The following is a 17,923-nucleotide window of genomic DNA, read 5'->3' on the forward strand; positions in this document are numbered from 1 at the left end:
CCAATACCTTGACACTATATAAAGCTGACCGTCTGTGTGTGTGTCTGGTCTTTTTTTTTTCATTTTTCTTAAACTTTTTCTTCTAGGGGATGGGACATCCAACCAGATGTCTGACATTTACCCCTATTTTAGTGAGTCCAACCAAGAGATCTTTTCAGGATTCTAGTGCAATCGTTTGTATTTCACTTGCACTTGGTTCACCGGGTATGCTTGCTATGCACTTTTTAAAGTTCTTTTTCATAAGCCCAGTTGCTCCTATGATGACTGGTATAATTGAAACGTCTTTTAATTTCCAATTTCGTTTCATATCATACATAAGTCCTTGATACTTTGTTATCTTTTCCCTCTCAACTCTGTTAAGCCGTGTATCATTGGGTACACTGACGTCTATTACGGTCGCTTTTTTGTTTGCTCTGTCCCAAATCACTATATCTGGTTTAACAGCTGCGTTTTCAAGATATGTGGCAGTAGGGATTATGTAGTCATAGTGAATAGTGTAGTTGTCATTCCCAACTGTTTGTTCGGGTATATGTTCCCAGAGGCTCCTATATGGTTGACTATTATAGAAAACTGATCACATATAATGATAGAAGATTATCAAGGCACAGGAATGGTTATGTTTGATCTGGCATAATGATGATTCTTTAAAATTGTGGGGTCTGCGTACGCACCTGGTCCACAAAGTATGGAAATAAAAAATTTAAAAATTAAAAAAAAAAAACCTTTACAAGTGTTTTTGATATAGATGTACATAAGAATACTTTGATAAGTATGTTTTAACTTAAATAGGGATGGTATAATAAAATTGTGGGGTCTGCGTTCGCGCCTGGCCTCCATAGAATGGAAATAGGCACAAACTTTAATAAAGACTTTTCATATCTATCTGCGTAAGTATACTTTGATAATTATGTTTCAGTCTGAAGAAATATGGTATAATAAGATTATGGGGTGTTTAACAAGGTTTTTTAATATAGATCCACAGAATATTGTGATAAATGTTTCAGTGTGAACATGTATGGTATAATAAATTATGGGGTTTATCTATTTTATTTTTTACTTTCATCATATTTTGCTTTGGTTTTGATACCCCCAAATTCGAAGCTATCTCTTTACAACCCTTCCTTTTCATAACCTATCATAAATCAGAGTCCATTTCCTGTAGGCTGTTTTTGAACCCAGTCAACGACGAGTACTTTTGCTAGTATATATATATATATATATATATATATATATATATAATTTAATTATTATAATAAAAAAAATAATTATATATATATATATATATATATATATATATATATAGCAAAAATGGTAATTAGTAAAGACATGAAGAAAGTGTTCAATACTATTGCAAAGCAAATATATAACTAAGCAGATAAAACGGTAATAAAATATATATGACTAAAATATATTTTATAAAGCCCCCCTCCTTGGGTTGAGCACTATCGTAAATAATCTCACTCGCTACTTAATTTGGCTGAAGAAATGCGAAGCTCGCGGTTTGTTTACAAACAAACGTTTGAGCACTTTATGAGTGGCGGACGGATGTTTATTTAAATAGACATTCGGACAGATTAGTTGCGGGCACCGCTTCCGTGGTCGAAGGGTAGAACTGCCGACTGTCATCACGACGGTTCTAGGTTCGATCCTCGGCTTGAGATAGGTGTTAGTCTAGCGGCACTGATGAGTTGTGATACAACGAAACAGGACTGTATGTCGATGACTAAAATATATTTTTTATATATATATATATATACTAGGTTATAGGTATTCTAGAGTGATAGGTAATGAATTTAACAAGGTTATTAAGAGTGCTCAATAAAAGAAGAGCAAGATATATTTTTATTAATATAAACAAATTTACATGTTCGTGACACTGGACATACTAATGTTTCGGACAACTGACAAGGACTTCTGGTTTAAACCTATCATTTGTCCAAAACATTAACATGTCCAATGTCGCAATCATGTTAATTTGTTTATACTAATATATATATATATATATATATATATATATATATATATATATCAGAGAGGCGGTAGCACTCTCTATATAGGGATGGCCCGTACACGCCTATATACGCCTACAAAACAAAACTATCCAAATCTCAACTAAAATCAACTTATAAGTTTCAAAAAGCACATATTCTTACAGAGAAATGTCTTACGAATCCAGCGAGTGTCAGACCGTCGGTTAAAATGTAAAAAGAGGGCAAAAAAAAAAAGGGTACAAAAATGGCCAATTGTTCTTCTTTCTTTTTCTTTCTTTTGAGACGATGTATCTCGGTGTACGAACGGTCTCTGACAACAGTTCAAGCATCAATCGACTGCTCTTTACACGGAGAAGTGCAGTGACCCATCGCTTTTTAGCTAACTCCATAATTAAATAAGATTACATGTAATAACAAGTTTTAAACACTATATACCCAATGTAGACAGACCACTTCGAACACGGAACTTCTCTCAAAAGGGACAGCTCCAAATAATACACCGGATGCTCACAGACGTTCCAGTTTGCCAGTGGCCTATATTTCTTGGACGCTGAATATTTGAGGTGAACGTTAAGGTTTTTTCTTTAAACAGTAACCCACCAGCGTTAATGAAACCACGAAATCTTTATCTCAGTTGATCAAAATTGTTATAAGAGTAACCTATCAGCAAGTACAACGTCAAAAAACAATGTTATAAAAACAAATAATTCTTCAGATTTTGGACTGTAAAATATGTACAAAATGTCAATGCTGTGACCAGGATTCGAACCTAAGTTAGCACGGCCACAACGTGGGGTCCTAACCTCTAGACGATCACGGCTAACACTGACGTCTGTCACTCTTGGCAGAAAGACACATGACTACTGTCAAACTATTGAAAAATAAGGAGGAAACTTGAAATTCTCACGCATGCGCAAAAATACACTATAGCAACCATTGTTAAATGCAGCTGAATCTCTTCGCTCACTAAGAAAAGTAGATCAGACCAGTTCTTCTAAGAACTCACCAAACGCCAAAGGAAATAAGTTAAATTAACCGCAAAAGAAACTGCAAGAAAGTCAAGAAAAATTTAATAGTGAAGGTATGAACATTTTAGAACTTTATAATACTCTAACTGTTTTATCAGAGAGGCGGTAGCACTCTCTATGTAATATAGAACCGATGGAGGACCAAGAGGCAACTCCTAAGGCTCAAAACCCAAAGACCTAAAACCCAGCAGGAAGCGACCTGCTACTAATGGAGGCGGCAATGAGCCGCCTCCTAAAAAAGACAATACTATCATGAATGTAAGTTTAAAAATAAGACTGTAAGTAAAAATACTAATTAACAAGAATAAAAAAGCATTGGAAATGCAAAAGGATATAGGGATGGTATGCCAAAAAGTATACAAACAAGATAGCTATGAATGGCTAGGCACATGGAAATAGAATTGCATCCAAAGTATAGCCCTATAACTTTTTACAACTGTAATGATGGCACGGAATGAAGATTGGAGAAAAGCTATAGGGCTATACTTTGGATGCAATTCTATTTCCATGTGCCTAGCCATTCATAGCTATCTTGTTTGTATACTTTTTGGCATACCATCCCTATATCCTTTTGCATTTCCAATGCTTTTTTATTCTTGTATATATATGTATATATAAATTTGGATCTTTACATTTTACGTCTAAAAATAGTGAAAAATCATTTTTTATTTTTTTACCATAATCATCTCTTATGTTTTTTATACTGAAGCATTTTTTCTCATTAAAAAAAAATAAAAAACAGGTGATATACAGGGTGTTCTTGGCAGGACAAACAGCCACAATGTCGATTTGAACCGAAATTTCCCGGACCAATACTTTGACACTAAACAAGTAATCCAGCCCGAGACGAAAGCCGTGATGAAGTGGTTGAAGTCCATTCCGTTTGTTCTGTCTGCAAATCTGCATGGAGGTACCCTCGTAGCCAACTATCCGTTCGACGACACGAAAGAAGGGACTTCCGTTTACAGCAAATCACCCGATGATGCAATCTTCCTGCAACTGGCCAAGTCATACTCTTTGGTAAGTAGATCTTTACAGATTTTATCTATAAATATAAAAGCGAAAATGTGTGTGTGTATGTATGTATGTATGTATGTATGGTCGCTTTTTGTGTATGTCTATAAAAGGCTTTTTTCCAAGAAACGGTCGGTCGGCTCACAACTTAAAACTTTTTATATCACATATAAATCATAATATCTACGAGTTAACAATGGCGGTCGCCTGTCTATTTAATTTGCGCGACTTCAAAAAGATAAATATTCAACATTTTTCACTCGCCACATGTGGTTTAGGCGTTTTCGTATAATAAAAGCGACACTAATTCTGGCGGTATTTTTCCCGGTCGCGATCGCCAGAAATGTCCGAAAGCAATCAGATTTGATCAATGTGGAAATATTTTCCTTATATCAGACAATTGTTATTCAGTTTGGACAATCCCCTTTTTATGGGGAGCTAAAAGTTTGGACAATCCCCTTTTTATGGGGAGCTAAAAGCGAAAATGTGTGTATGTATGTATGTATGTATGTATGCATGCATGTATGTATGATCGCTTTTTGTGTATGTCTATAAAAGGCTTTTTTTCCAAGAAACGGTCGGTCGGCTCACAACTTAAAACTTTTTATATCACATGTAAATCATAATATCTACGAGTTAACAATGGCGGTCGCCTGTCTATTTAATTTGCGCGACTTTTTCTGCATGGAGAAATTTAATACTTTTCGTGTGCGTTCATAGCAGGAATTTTTTTTCTTTGAGTCTCACACCATCAATATCTGCAACAGAGAGATGAAATTTTCAATAATATTGGTCTTTTATTAGTAAACATTTGCGTGCAATTGTTTCGGTCCCAATATTGGCATATAATATAGCTCATTTATTATAGTTTTTATAAGGTAATACTTTAAGAAATATTTATAGCTCTAGTACTGCACTATTGAGCTATCTAAATGTAAAACTTTGTGTTACTTATTTATATGTTATTACCCTAAGTACTTAATCTATAAATATAAAAGCAAAAATGTATGTATGTATGTATGTATGTGTGTGTGTGTGTTCGCTTTTTCTGTATGTCTACAAAATGCTTTTTTCAGAGAAGCGGTCGCTCGCCTAACAACTTTTAAAAACTTTTTATATCACATATAAATCGTAATATCTCAGAGTTGTCAACGGAACTCGCCTGTCTATTTAATTCGCTCGACTTCAAAAAGATAAATATTCAACATTTTTCACTCACCACATGTGGATTAGGCGTTTTCGTATAATAAAAGCGACACTAATTCTGGCGGTATTTTTCCGGTCGCAATCGCCAGAAATGTTCGAAAGCAATCAGATTTGATCAATGTGGAAATATTTTCCTTATATGAGACAATTGCTATTCAATTTGGACAATCCTCTTTTTATGGGGAGCTGATTCCCCCCGCCCCAATAAAAATTTAAAAAAGCGTTCCCGTAGTAAATGAAAGTTGACCTCATTAAGTCATTAAAACGCGCACCTGCCAATTCTAAATAGTTAAATAAATTCAAACATGTTTCCGTTAGTATTTTGCGGTGGCCCAATGGTTAACGTCGCACGTTTTTTTTTTCACACTTTAATTTCCAACTTCGCCTCAAGAGTTCGGGTTCGATCCTCATACTTACCTACCAAAACATTTTTTTTATTTTAAACCCCCCCCCCCCGCCCCCGGAGTTTTGCTTTACCCAAAACCACACACCTCTCCAAACACCCGGGCAACGCCGGGTACCCCCCGATAGTATATATATAAAGGGTTTAGGCTCATTACCATGGGGCTCCGATTTCAAATCTCGCTCTGTTGAGTTGTAGATGACGAAACACGTGTCAGTGGATGATTATATTTTAAAAATATGTATGCCGCTCCCCATGTGGGGGTGCCAAGTTGGTTAAAGGGAAAGTTGTTCCCAACTAGCATTTGGGTAAAAATGCACTTTCGTAAATAGTTGAATTCATTCAAAGCATATCACGAAAACAAACATCATATATATTTATATATCTAACATATAAAATTTTGTTAAGTCAGTCGGTTTTCCAAGTTCGACCTAAATAGCAATGCATCTCAGAAATCAATATTTGTTCTGCCTGGCCAATTTCTATTTATTGTTTGCGCAGCATGTTCTTTGCAATAGAAAAACATGATTCGCTGTACTTTCTCTAAAAAATACTTATTCCTGCCCAACGAAATGGTGAAATGGAGATATTTTCAAGAAGCACAAATATAAAGTTTACTAGAAATATAAGCAACACTTTTTACATTAATTTATCAAACAAAACATGATTAGCAGGAAAAAATGACAGGATTTGTATTTTCTTATATATATATATATATATATATATATATATATATGTTATATAGTCGGGTAATATAAAGGTGATTGTATCATAAAGGGAATAGTGTCAAGAAGGAGATTCGTGTACGTGATCGTCTAGTTTCTAATCTTATTGTTCATGTCTTCGTGGGTGTGTGTTTGTGTACATGCATTTCTTAAGATACCTTTTCATTCATGTGTCGTCGGTTGTTCCTCTGGTTTCATTGTCTCTTGGAGGGGAGCTGGCCTGTTGGATGAAGAATTCACTCCAAGATGATAATTAAGGTTTTATGTTTTTATTCACCTTCCAAAGGTCGACACAGAATGGAGGTGAACCTTGCTTGCTTGCTTGGTACACATCAGCGTCCTCCCCAGCCCAGGGGGGGGGGCAGCTGAAAATCCGTCTGTCTTCTTCAACACCCGAAACCAAACTACCAAGAAAGAATCAGCTAACCTCATCACATGACACCACGTCATCTGGTCAGCTGACCCTTCTTTTGCAAACGTGTCCACTGTCCACGTTATTCACCTCTCTCTCTTTCCTTCCCTCTCCCTCTCTCTTTCTCTATTCTCTAATAGAGACACAGAGAGAGGAAATAGAAAGAGTAAGAAAGCCAGAGAGGGGGGGGGGAGATGCTCGTTAACATATATATATATATATATATATATATATATATATTTATATGTAATATAATGAGTTCGTGAAATTCAGTAAATTTTGATATACCAATGATTTTTAAGCCAAAAATGGTTGACATAAAGAGTAAGCTACAAATTTATCAACTTTTATAATCGAGCATTAATATACTGTGTTAACAAAATCAAGACTTCAAAACAAGGTGTTGATGGCAACAAAAGGTGTATTTCAATTTACGTTACAATGGTTTCAATGTCCAGTTCGACAATTTCAAGAATTATATCGTTTGAAAATTTTCAAAAACCAACATTTCTTCAGACTTTATGAATAAACACACTTTTGGCAATGGAGTATTTATATATATATTGTTTTGATTCTATGTTAGTTTCGTATCTAGAATTTGTTTTGTCTATTTACAAATATATTGGAAATTGTGTAATGGCAAATATATTTGTAAATACGAAACTAACATGGAATCAAAACAATATGGCTAGAACCTAGTTAATTAGTCCGGAATAGAAAAAATAAAATAAAGAAATTTAATTGAATAAATTAGTGAATAATACTAGTAAAACATATTAAGTAAACATAGGTAATTTGTGGTAACGTTAAATGAGAATTCGATTGAAATATTTTTAAATCGAGATACGAAAATAGGTAAATATAAAAATCTTGAACAAAAAAAAACCTAGGAAGGAAGAGATGTAGGTAGAATATTTTCTCATAGTTTTCCTTTAAAGGGAAATCGATTCCATATTGTTCATTGTAAAAGTGTTTGTTTTTCACAATGTCTGATGAAAGGCCGTTCTTGTGAAAATTTTCCAACGATATAAGGTTTGAATTTGTTCGAATGGTCTTGAAACAATTGTAACGACCGAACGATGAAATACACTATTTGTTGTTATCAATCCATTCTTTGGTGTCTTGATTTTGTTAAAACAATAATATATATATATATATATATATATATATATATATATATATATATATATATATATATATATATACTCGGGTTTTTTTATATTCAAAAGTAATGGACTAATGAATTCAACGAGGTTGTTAGATAGTGCTCAATAAAAAGAGCTGATAATACTTGTTTATTGTTATATAAACATGCTCACATCCCGCTGCTACAAATAGCCACTTGTTTCAATCAAACAACAGATATCATCAGGCAGCGACTTGACTATTCAAAAGTTCAATGAATAATGGATTTTTATTTTAAGTAGGAACTCTTTAAAAGTTGGAGTTAAAAAACTTAAAACACAGAACTTTAATTATAAGATGTAACAATTTTAAAGAAAGATTTACCGGTCACAAGTGCTCTTTTGAAAATAATGAGTACAAAAATAGAACTTTCTTGTCTAAATATTACAATGAACTTGTAGAGCAAGGTTACTCCCCAATAGTAAATAAATTGGAAAATTTTAAAGAAAGCTAAAACCTGTTCATCTTTAAACACACCTTGCTACCTATGTCTTTATGAGAAATTATTTATACTTACTTTTAGAGAAAGAGATAAATTATTAAATAAGAAGCACGAAAATTCAATTAATAGCAAACATTATAAAAACCATCTTTTAAGTAATTTAGTTTAGATATAAAATTTAAATAAATTTCTGATTTCTATAATTTATTAAAATACTACTAATATACTTTCTCCTCGCCTGATTTCATTCTTTACTTCCCCTATCTTATATACCTGTGTGTCTATGTGCATATGTATGTGTCTATGTATTTACTTTATGACTGTGTGTACTTAGTTTTATATATTTCTATATTATTTTGTATACCCTCCCATGTTTATTCAATCCATTTGTATGCTTTTATGTGTGTATGCATCTATCTGTAATCTTGCCAAATAATTTGTATTCATATGTATTTATATATATATAGTTTATGTAAATTATACATATTTATGTGTGCGTATATATATGTGTGTGTGTGCGTTGTTGTATATTAGTATATGACTGTGTGCATATATTTGTGTATTTTTTTGTATGTATGTGTATACATAAAATTATATATATATATATGTTTATTTGTATGTCTGTTGGTTCTCTGTGGGTATATACATATGTATTTTATTATTTTTAATTTTGTTACTATCTACCTGTGTGTCGCTACTTTTGAGTATTTTGTTGATTTAATTACTTCTTTTGCCTGAATATATTTATATATTTATATGTAAGTGTACTTGTATCTATGTTCTTAGTAATACTGTCTTGAATGTATTAATTTGTGATTTAATATGACTTTATATCTATACTTAAATAGCTTAAACTTTCAACTTAATAGTATAGTTACACCTTTACTTATATGCATGTGTATGTATGTATATATATATATATATATATATATATATATATATATATATATATATATATATATGTATATATGTATTGTATTCTTTTTATATACATAAATATTAGTAGATTATTATTTATAATTATTAGTCCTATTTAATTTATTTAATCCCCTCTTATGGCTAAATATGTTATATTAAAAAGATAATAAATATTAATTTTATTCTGTTTTTATTATTATTATTATTATTATTATTATTATTACTATTATTTTTATTATTACTATTATTATTATTAATAATATTTTTGATATTGTTTTATCATTATTTTTTCTTTTATTTATATATTTATTTAATAAAAACGCGAAAACTTTAAACTCATATCATTTAGTATAAAGGGCCTAATTAATTGTAGACGTATGTTTGAACTGCGTTGATATTACTCGTGGACGTATGTGAGATGATAAATATGTTGGTTGGATACATTCGCTGTCTTTTTGACATGTTCATTTCTAACGCTTGGATTGTATTTTCTGTTTGTATTTGTAATAACGTGTCTCATTACTGAATTGTATAATTGTTCATAAATTGGTTGACACGCAGATCTTTTTCTTTTTCTTTTTCTATATACTGTCAAATTCTTACTTTCTCTCTTTAACTATATCTCATCATTCTTTCTTTTCCATTCTAGTCCTTATTCTCTTTATAATAACCATTTATATCTTTTTTCTTTTCTTCTCCATATTATATATATATATATATTTTCTCTCTATTTTCTTTCTCTATTTCTTTTTTTTTCTCTTCTTAATCACTCTCTCTCCATTATAATCTTTTAACTTTATTTAAATTGCCCCTCCCTCTTTACATCTTATAATTAAAGTTCTGTGTTTTAAGTTTTTTAACTCCAACTTTTAAAGAGTTCCTACCTAAAATAAAAATCCATTATTCATTGAACTTTTGAATAGTCAAGTCGCTGCCTGATGATATCTGTTGTTTGATTGAAACAAGTGGCTATTTGTAGCAACGGGATGTGAGCATGTTTATATAACAATAAGCAAGTATATATATATATATATATATATATGTATATATATATATATATATATATATATATATATATCACTGACTTTAGCAAATAGGGTACATACCTTTATAAATATTTGCTAATATTTTCTCTCCTCTGATGAGATGGTAGACATCGAAACCCCATAGGTTAAGGAGATTAATTTTCTAAAGCATTGTCTTGCTTAGATTAATTACAAATCTTTGATATGAAACTACTCAACCACTTCATTTCATTTCAATAAGAGTTTTTTGAAATTTATTGAATTACAATTTAATTTATCTGCTCTATCTTGCATATCGAGCATGTTACTGCCAGTAATATTTTGTAACCCGTATAATCTCAGGTTTCCATACCAACTGATTGTTAAATAAAAACTATTCTGAAGTATATACGTATATATATATATATATATATATATATATATATATATAAGAGAGAGAGAGAGAGAGAGAGAGAGAGAGAGAGAGACTTGTTTGTAGTATACTGAGTTTTACCAGGTTCGTATAACTCAATAACTTTTCATAATTTATAAACATTGTTTGCCACTAATGAGCGAATACGAAACTAAAAATTAACCGTAACGTTATTGCAAGGTTGTTATGGCCATATTATAAATATAAAAATAAAAAAAATTTTAATTCTTTTTAAAAAATTGAGTTTGTGAAACAAAGAAATTTAATTTAGGAATTCAATGAATGGTATTATTTAAAAAATTTAAATAGCTACGGGTTTTGTGAAAATTTCTTCTCCAGGGTAAATGTTTTTCGCATGCTTCACTTCCGTTCAGGGAATTTTCTTTAAACAATGTTCTATTGTAAAGAGTGTTTTTTTTTTTTTATTCAAGAAGTCTGAAGAAATGCTGGTTATGTGAAAATTTTCAAATGCCATAATGTTTGAAATTGTCGAACTGGTATGGAAACAATTATAACTTACAATGAAATACACTTTCTGATGCTATCAATTCCTTTTTTGAAGTCTTGGGTTTGTTAATACAGTATATATATATATATATATATATATATATATATATATATATATATATGACTACTTCATTTAATTACATAAATTAATATACGGAAGTATAGATTTATGCATAAACTTTAAGTATTTACTTCAACAGTGCTCAATACGTAGGTAGAGCTCGGTAGTAAGTTATATATATTTTATAAGTTACTATATATATATATATATAATGTCATACCATCTAATGATTCTTTTTTGCTGATTCAGGCTCATTCAACTATGCACAAAGGATTTCCATGCCCGAAACTTGACCCAAACGAAGTCTTTCAAGAAGGTGTTACAAATGGGGCCATGTGGTATAGCGTGGCTGGTGAGTACCGCTGTCTTTCATTCGCATAAACCCTGCAGTTGAACAAGATGAGAGCATAAATGAAATTTAGACGCAATAATTATTACATTTTGATTACATATTTTTTTATTGTATAGATAGTTAAAACAGTGCAAATATGACAAACATACTGCCTGTACAATTGCAACCCGTTGACCTTAGAAAAGGCATCTATATAGAAGCCAAGTACTTATTTGTACTTGAAACGACATTCACCCTGGAGGAGTTAAGTCGGCTTCATGAAGATGCACATCTCGTACCGCTGCGGCCCAAGGAATAAAAAGCCAAGTACGTCCAAAGATGGAGTACTGCTGCCACATCTTGGCAGGAGCTGCTAAAAACAGCCTATCCTGCCTTGACAGAGTACAAAATAGACTTCGCGGCCTAGTGCGGGACGCTCTTTTCACTTCCCTGCAACCTCTCTCCCACAGAAGACACATTGCGAGCCTATCTTTGTTTTATCGTTATTTCCATGTGCTCGTCTGAGCTCCAATCTCTGGGCCCCCCCTCGCCAGTCTTTCCCAAAAAACACCCGTCTAGCTGAAACCACTGTCAATAATTTTCCCCGTTCTTTATCTGTGCCTAAATCCAAACATAGATTTCCATGAACAAAGCTTCTTTCTAAGAACTGCACGACTGTGGAACTCTTTTCCGCTTGCCTGTTTCCCACCTGACTACAACCTGGATGTCTTCAAGTCCAACATAAACAAATTCCTGATAAACCGCCCCCTTAAGTAAGACACTTTATTAAATCTCCATTACTAACGATTACTACGATATTATCCAATTGACTACTGTACTTATCCCCGAGTGGCCTCCGGGTCTTGATAAGTGGTGACTCCCATGTAAAAAAAAAGAAAAAAAAACAATTTGGCGTTTCCCTGACCAGCAAGAATAACAGGCATCACTTCTAGATCTGTTTCTGACCACAGTTCCCGCTCCCCGACAACATTGCCTCTGAGATGGGTATATATGCTGATGACACTACACTCTATGGCAGGCACGACAGGAAGACGAATGAACACATTTCTAAAGAAATGGCAGAAACACTAGAGGAAGACCTCCAATCTGTAGTGGAATGGGGACAAAAGTGGTTGGTCGCGTTCAATGCTGCCAAGACTAAACTAGTTTCATTCAATAATTACAAGAAACCCTCTCTACCACCCATAGCAATGGCCAACGACTCTTTATCTGAGAGTCCATCTTTCAAACTCCTTGGCCTAACGTTCACAGGAAACATGAGTTGGAACAATTACATTGAAGGCATTGCCAGGGCCGCTGCAAGAAAGGTGGGCTCTCTCTACCGTGCTAGAAAACTACTAACACCCGAAAGTATCCTGTACCTCTATAAGGCCACCATTCGCCCATGTATGGAGTATTGCTGCCACATCTGGGCTGGTGCATCTGCTACTAGTCTCTCGCTCCTTGACAAGGTTCAAAAGAGAGTCGCAAACCTGATAGGCCCTGAACTGGCATCTAAGCTTCAGCCTCTGTCCCATCGACGAAATGTTGCATCCCTCTGCCTGTTCTACAAGTATTTTAGTGTTGAATGCTCTGACGAACTGCAATCACACTGTAGAGATCCCTAGATGTAAAAGATCTTTTTACTCCAATAGTTTCTTCCCCAGAACCGCTAGACTCTGGAATTCCATTCCAGGTCCCTGCTTCCCCAACAGTACTGACGTGCAGAAGGTCAAGTGTAACGTGAACCGACACCTTGCTGCCCAAATCCCTACATAGTACCCCAGTAGTTGTTTCCCCTGATAGTAGCCCCCTACACCAAAGTGGCAATTTGCCTTGTTGGGGGTGAAAATGTAATAAAAAAAAAAAAAACATGTTGACAGCCCACTCGGGAACGCTGAATAGGCAGTGATAATGGTCGAACTCGCCCTAAACTCTAGACCCAAAACTGAAGAGCCAGTGCTCAAGACAACGAGATATTATAAAAAAGGTAACTGTGGTGAGATGGCCAGGGCATTGATCAGAATAGCCTGAGCTTAAAAAACCCATGCTTTCAAAGAGATTGGGTTCAGGATTTCGTTTTTTTGTTTGTTTGTTTGTTTCAAGTTAGTAGCGCCACATAACGGTGGTTATAAAAAACAACACACATCGCCATGCGGTTATTATTAAACTGGAAGTTGCTAGCAGATTGTGTCTGTGTATGCGAGCTTCTGCTGATACCAGAATCGTGCGAATCTGTTTCCTACAAAAGGAAAACGTTGTTAACAAACTATAATTTGTTAACTGATTGAAAGTTCTTTTACATTAGTAAATTGATTGTCATAAAAGTTGAAACTTGATCTAAACAAAGTCTTTCAAAGAAGGTATGACAAATGGGGTCATGCCGCATAGCATGGCTGGTGAGTATCGATGCTTTTTCATTCACATAAATGTAATGGGACAAGATGAGAGCATAAATGAGATTCATAAACAAAGAGAGGGAATTAGAGAGAGAAAGAGAGAGAAAAGAATTAGTTAGAGAGAGAAAGAGAGAGAGAAAAAAAAGAATTAGTTAGAAAGAGAGAGAGAGAGAGAAAAGAATTAGTTAGAGAGAGAAAGAGAGAGAAAGAAAAGAATTAGTTAGAGAGAGAAAGAGAGAGAGAGAGAAAAGAATTAGTTAGAGAGAGAAAGAGAGAAAAGAATTAGTTAGAGAGAGAGAAAAGAATTAGTTAGAGAGAGAAAGAGAGAGAGAGAAAAGAATTAGTTAGAGAGAGAAAGAGAGACAGAGAGAGAAAAGAATTAGTTAGAGAAAGAGAGAGAGAGAGAGAGAGAAAAGAATTAGTTAGAGAGAGAAAGAGAGAGAGAGAGAGAGAAAAGAATTAGTTAGAGAGAGAAAGAGAGAAAAGAATTAGTTAGAGAGAGAGAAAAGAATTAGTTAGAGAGAGAAAGAGAGAGAGAGAGAGAGAAAAGAATTAGTTAGAGAGAGAAAGAGAGAAAAGAATTAGTTAGAGAGAAAGAAAAGAATTAGTTAGAGAGAGAAAGAGAGAGAGAGAGAGAGAGAAAAGAATTAGTTAGAGAGAGAAAGAGAGAAAAGAATTAGTTAGAGAGAGAGAAAAGAATTAGTTAGAGAGAGAAAGAGAGAGAGAGAAAAGAATTAGTTAGAGAGAGAAAGAGAGACGGAGAGAGAAAAGAATTAGTTAGAGAGAGAAAGAGAGAGAGAGAGAGAAAAGAATTAGTTAGAGAGAGAAAGAGAGAGAGAGAGAGAAAAGAATTAGTTAGAGAGAGAAAGAGAGAGAGAGAGAAAAGAATTAGTTAGAGAGAGAGAAAAGAATTAGTTAGAGAGAGAGAGAAAAGAATTAGTTAGAGAGAGAAAGAGAGAAAAGAATTAGTTAGAGAGAGAAAGAGAGAAAAGAATTAGTTAGAGAGAGAAAGAGAGAAAAGAATTAGTTAGAGAGAGAAAGAGAGAAAGAGAGAAAAGAATTAGTTAGAGAGAGAAAGAGAGAGAGAGAGAAAAGAATTAGAGAGAGAAAGAGAGAGAAAGGAATTAGTTAGAGAGAGAGAAAAGAATTAGAGAGAAAAAGAGAGAGAGAGAGAAAAGAATTAGTTAGAGAGAGAAAGAGAAATAGAGAAAAGAATTAGTTAGAGAGAGAAAGAGAGAAAGGGAGAAAAGAATTAGTTAGAGAGAGAAAGAGAGAAAAGAATTAGTTAGAGAGAGAAAAGAATTAGTTAGAGAGAGAAAGAGAGACAGAAAAGAATTAGTTAGAGAGAGAGAGAGAGAGAGAGAGAGAAAGAGAATTAGTTAGAGAGAGAAAGAGAGAAAAGAATTAGTTAGAGAGAAAGAAAAGAATTAGTTAGAGAGAGAAAGAGAGAGAGAGAGAGAGAAAAGAATTAGTTAGAGAGAGAAAGAGAGAAAAGAATTAGTTAGAGAGAGAGAAAAGAATTAGTTAGAGAGAGAAAGAGAGAGAGAGAAAAGAATTAGTTAGAGAGAGAAAGAGAGACAGAGAGAGAAAAGAATTAGTTAGAGAGAGAAAGAGAGAGAGAGAGAGAGAAAAGAATTAGTTAGAGAGAGAAAGAGAGAGAGAGAGAAAAGAATTAGTTAGAGAGAGAAAGAGAGAGAGAGAGAAAAGAATTAGTTAGAGAGAGAGAAAAGAATTAGTTAGAGAGAGAAAAGAATTAGTTAGAGAGAGAGAGAAAAGAATTAGTTAGAGAGAGAAAGAGAGAAAAGAATTAGTTAGAGAGAGAAAGAGAGAAAAGAATTAGTTAGAGAGAGAAAGAGAGAAAAGAATTAGTTAGAGAGAGAAAGAGAGAAAGAGAGAAAAGAATTAGTTAGAGAGAGAAAGAGAGAGAGAGAGAAAAGAATTAGAGAGAGAAAGAGAGAGAAAAGAATTAGTTAGAGAGAGAGAAAAGAATTAGAGAGAAAAAGAGAGAGAGAGAGAGAAAAGAATTAGTTAGAGAGAGAAAGAGAAATAGAGAAAAGAATTAGTTAGAGAGAGAAAGAGAGAAAGGGAGAAAAGAATTAGTTAGAGAGAGAAAGAGAGAAAAGAATTAGTTAGAGAGAGAAAAGAATTAGTTAGAGAGAGAAAGAGAGACAGAAAAGAATTAGTTAGAGAGAGAAAGAGAGAGAGAGAGAGAGAGAGAAAGAGAATTAGTTAGAGAGAGAAAGAGAATTAGTTAGAATTAGTTTGTTAGAAAGAGATACAGAATGAGTTAGGGAAAAAAAGAATGAGTTAGAGAGAGAGAGATAGAAAGAGAGAATTAGTTAGAGAGAGCATAAGTTAGAGGGAGAGAGAGAATAAGTTAGAAGGCGAGAGAGAGAGAGGGATAGAGAGAATTAGTTAGTTAGAGAGAGAGAATTAGTTAGTTAGAGGGAGAATTAGTTGGAGAGTTAGAGAAGTAATAAGTTATATAGAGTGAATCAGAATAGCTTGATGGGCGAAAACCAGATGCAAACAAAATCCACAAAGTTTTATAAGAAATATTTTCTGCATCATCGATTTTTTTTTTCGTCATCGCCACTTTATGTTGTCTTCTCTAGTCTATCTTGTATTTAATACGAATAAAACTACACGAGCAGGAAAACACAAGGAGACGTTTACTGGCTTTTCTTCAAGGTTTTATTGGAGAGAATTTACTCATGGGGAGAGATACCAACGTATCTTTGTATATTTACGTTAAAATCTTACTTTTAAGAAATGAGCAACACAACACCTAGATCCATTGGTAACATGTTTGATTTTCTGGAAAGCCAATCTTTACTGTCATAATCCTATCTTATTAGCGCGCACGAAAGAGAATTAGCGTTACATAGAGAAAGAGAATTAGCGTTACATAGAGAGAGAGAGAGAGAGAGAGAGAGAGAGAGAGAGAGAGAGAGAGAGAGAGAGAGAGAGAGAGAGAGAATTAGAGTTACATTAGAGAGAGAATACATAGGGAGAGAGAGAATTAGTTACATAGACAGAGAGAGAGAGAGAGAGAGAGAGAGAGAGAGAGAGAATTAGAGTTAGGGAGAGAAAGAGAATAAGAAAGAGAATTAGTTTCTGGAAAGCCAATCTTTACTGACATAATTATTATTATTAGCGCGCGAGAGCGATTTACAGTTACATAGAGAGAGAGAGAGAGAGAGAGAGAGAGAAGAAGAAGAGGAAAAAAGAATTAGTTAGAAAGAGTTGGTGAACAAGGGCGATAATTCGAATATTCTGGATGTAGCAAACTTGTTGGCTAAAATGAGAAAGGCTTACAGAATTTATTTTATTTAAAGGCTGTTTTATTTATAGTCTATTTTTCTTTAGAGGCTGTTTTATTTATAGGCTATTTTATGTAAAAATTATTTAATTTTAATTAAAACATTTAATGTAAACATTATTTTATTTATAAATTTTATTTGTAGATTTTATAGATTTATGTGATTTTAATTTTTGTTTTTTTTAATTCCAACGAATTAATGTTGATTACATTTTTGTAATTTAATTCTGTTTTTCATTGTCTTCGTACATTCGTCCACTTTTCTTATGGGGAGAGATACCAACGAATCTTTGTATATTTACTTCTTATGCTATCATCTTCCATCGGTTGCATCTTGGATTTTTTGGAAAGCAAATCTTTACTGTCATAATCCTATCTTATAAGTGCGCGTGCGCGCGCGCGCGCGCGCGCGCGAGAGAGAGAGAGAGAGAGAGAGAGAGAGAGAGAGAGAGAGAGAGAGAGATAGCGTTTGAGAGAGAGGAGGTGGTTAGAGTTACATAGAGAGAGAGAGAGAATTAGTTACATAGAGAAAGCGAATTAGT

At 33.5% G+C, this 17,923-nt stretch overlaps 1 protein-coding gene across 3 annotated transcripts in view; it reads left to right on the forward strand.

Annotated features, from left to right (window-relative positions):
• Positions 1–17,923, forward strand: part of LOC145270612 (carboxypeptidase D-like) — a 293,674-nt gene that overhangs the window by 137,478 nt on the left and 138,273 nt on the right. For all 3 annotated transcript variants that reach the window (XM_080126242.1, XM_080126241.1, XM_080126243.1), the window contains 2 exons: positions 3,762–4,039; positions 11,579–11,681. In XM_080126242.1, coding sequence (XP_079982368.1) covers positions 3,762–4,039; positions 11,579–11,681 — 381 coding nt within the window. The remainder of the gene's footprint in view (positions 1–3,761; positions 4,040–11,578; positions 11,682–17,923) is intronic.

Source organism: Euprymna scolopes, chromosome 46, assembly GCF_053919585.1.
Source record: "Euprymna scolopes isolate OS-2025 chromosome 46, ASM5391958v1, whole genome shotgun sequence".
NCBI classification, from domain to species: domain Eukaryota; kingdom Metazoa; phylum Mollusca; class Cephalopoda; order Sepiida; family Sepiolidae; genus Euprymna; species Euprymna scolopes.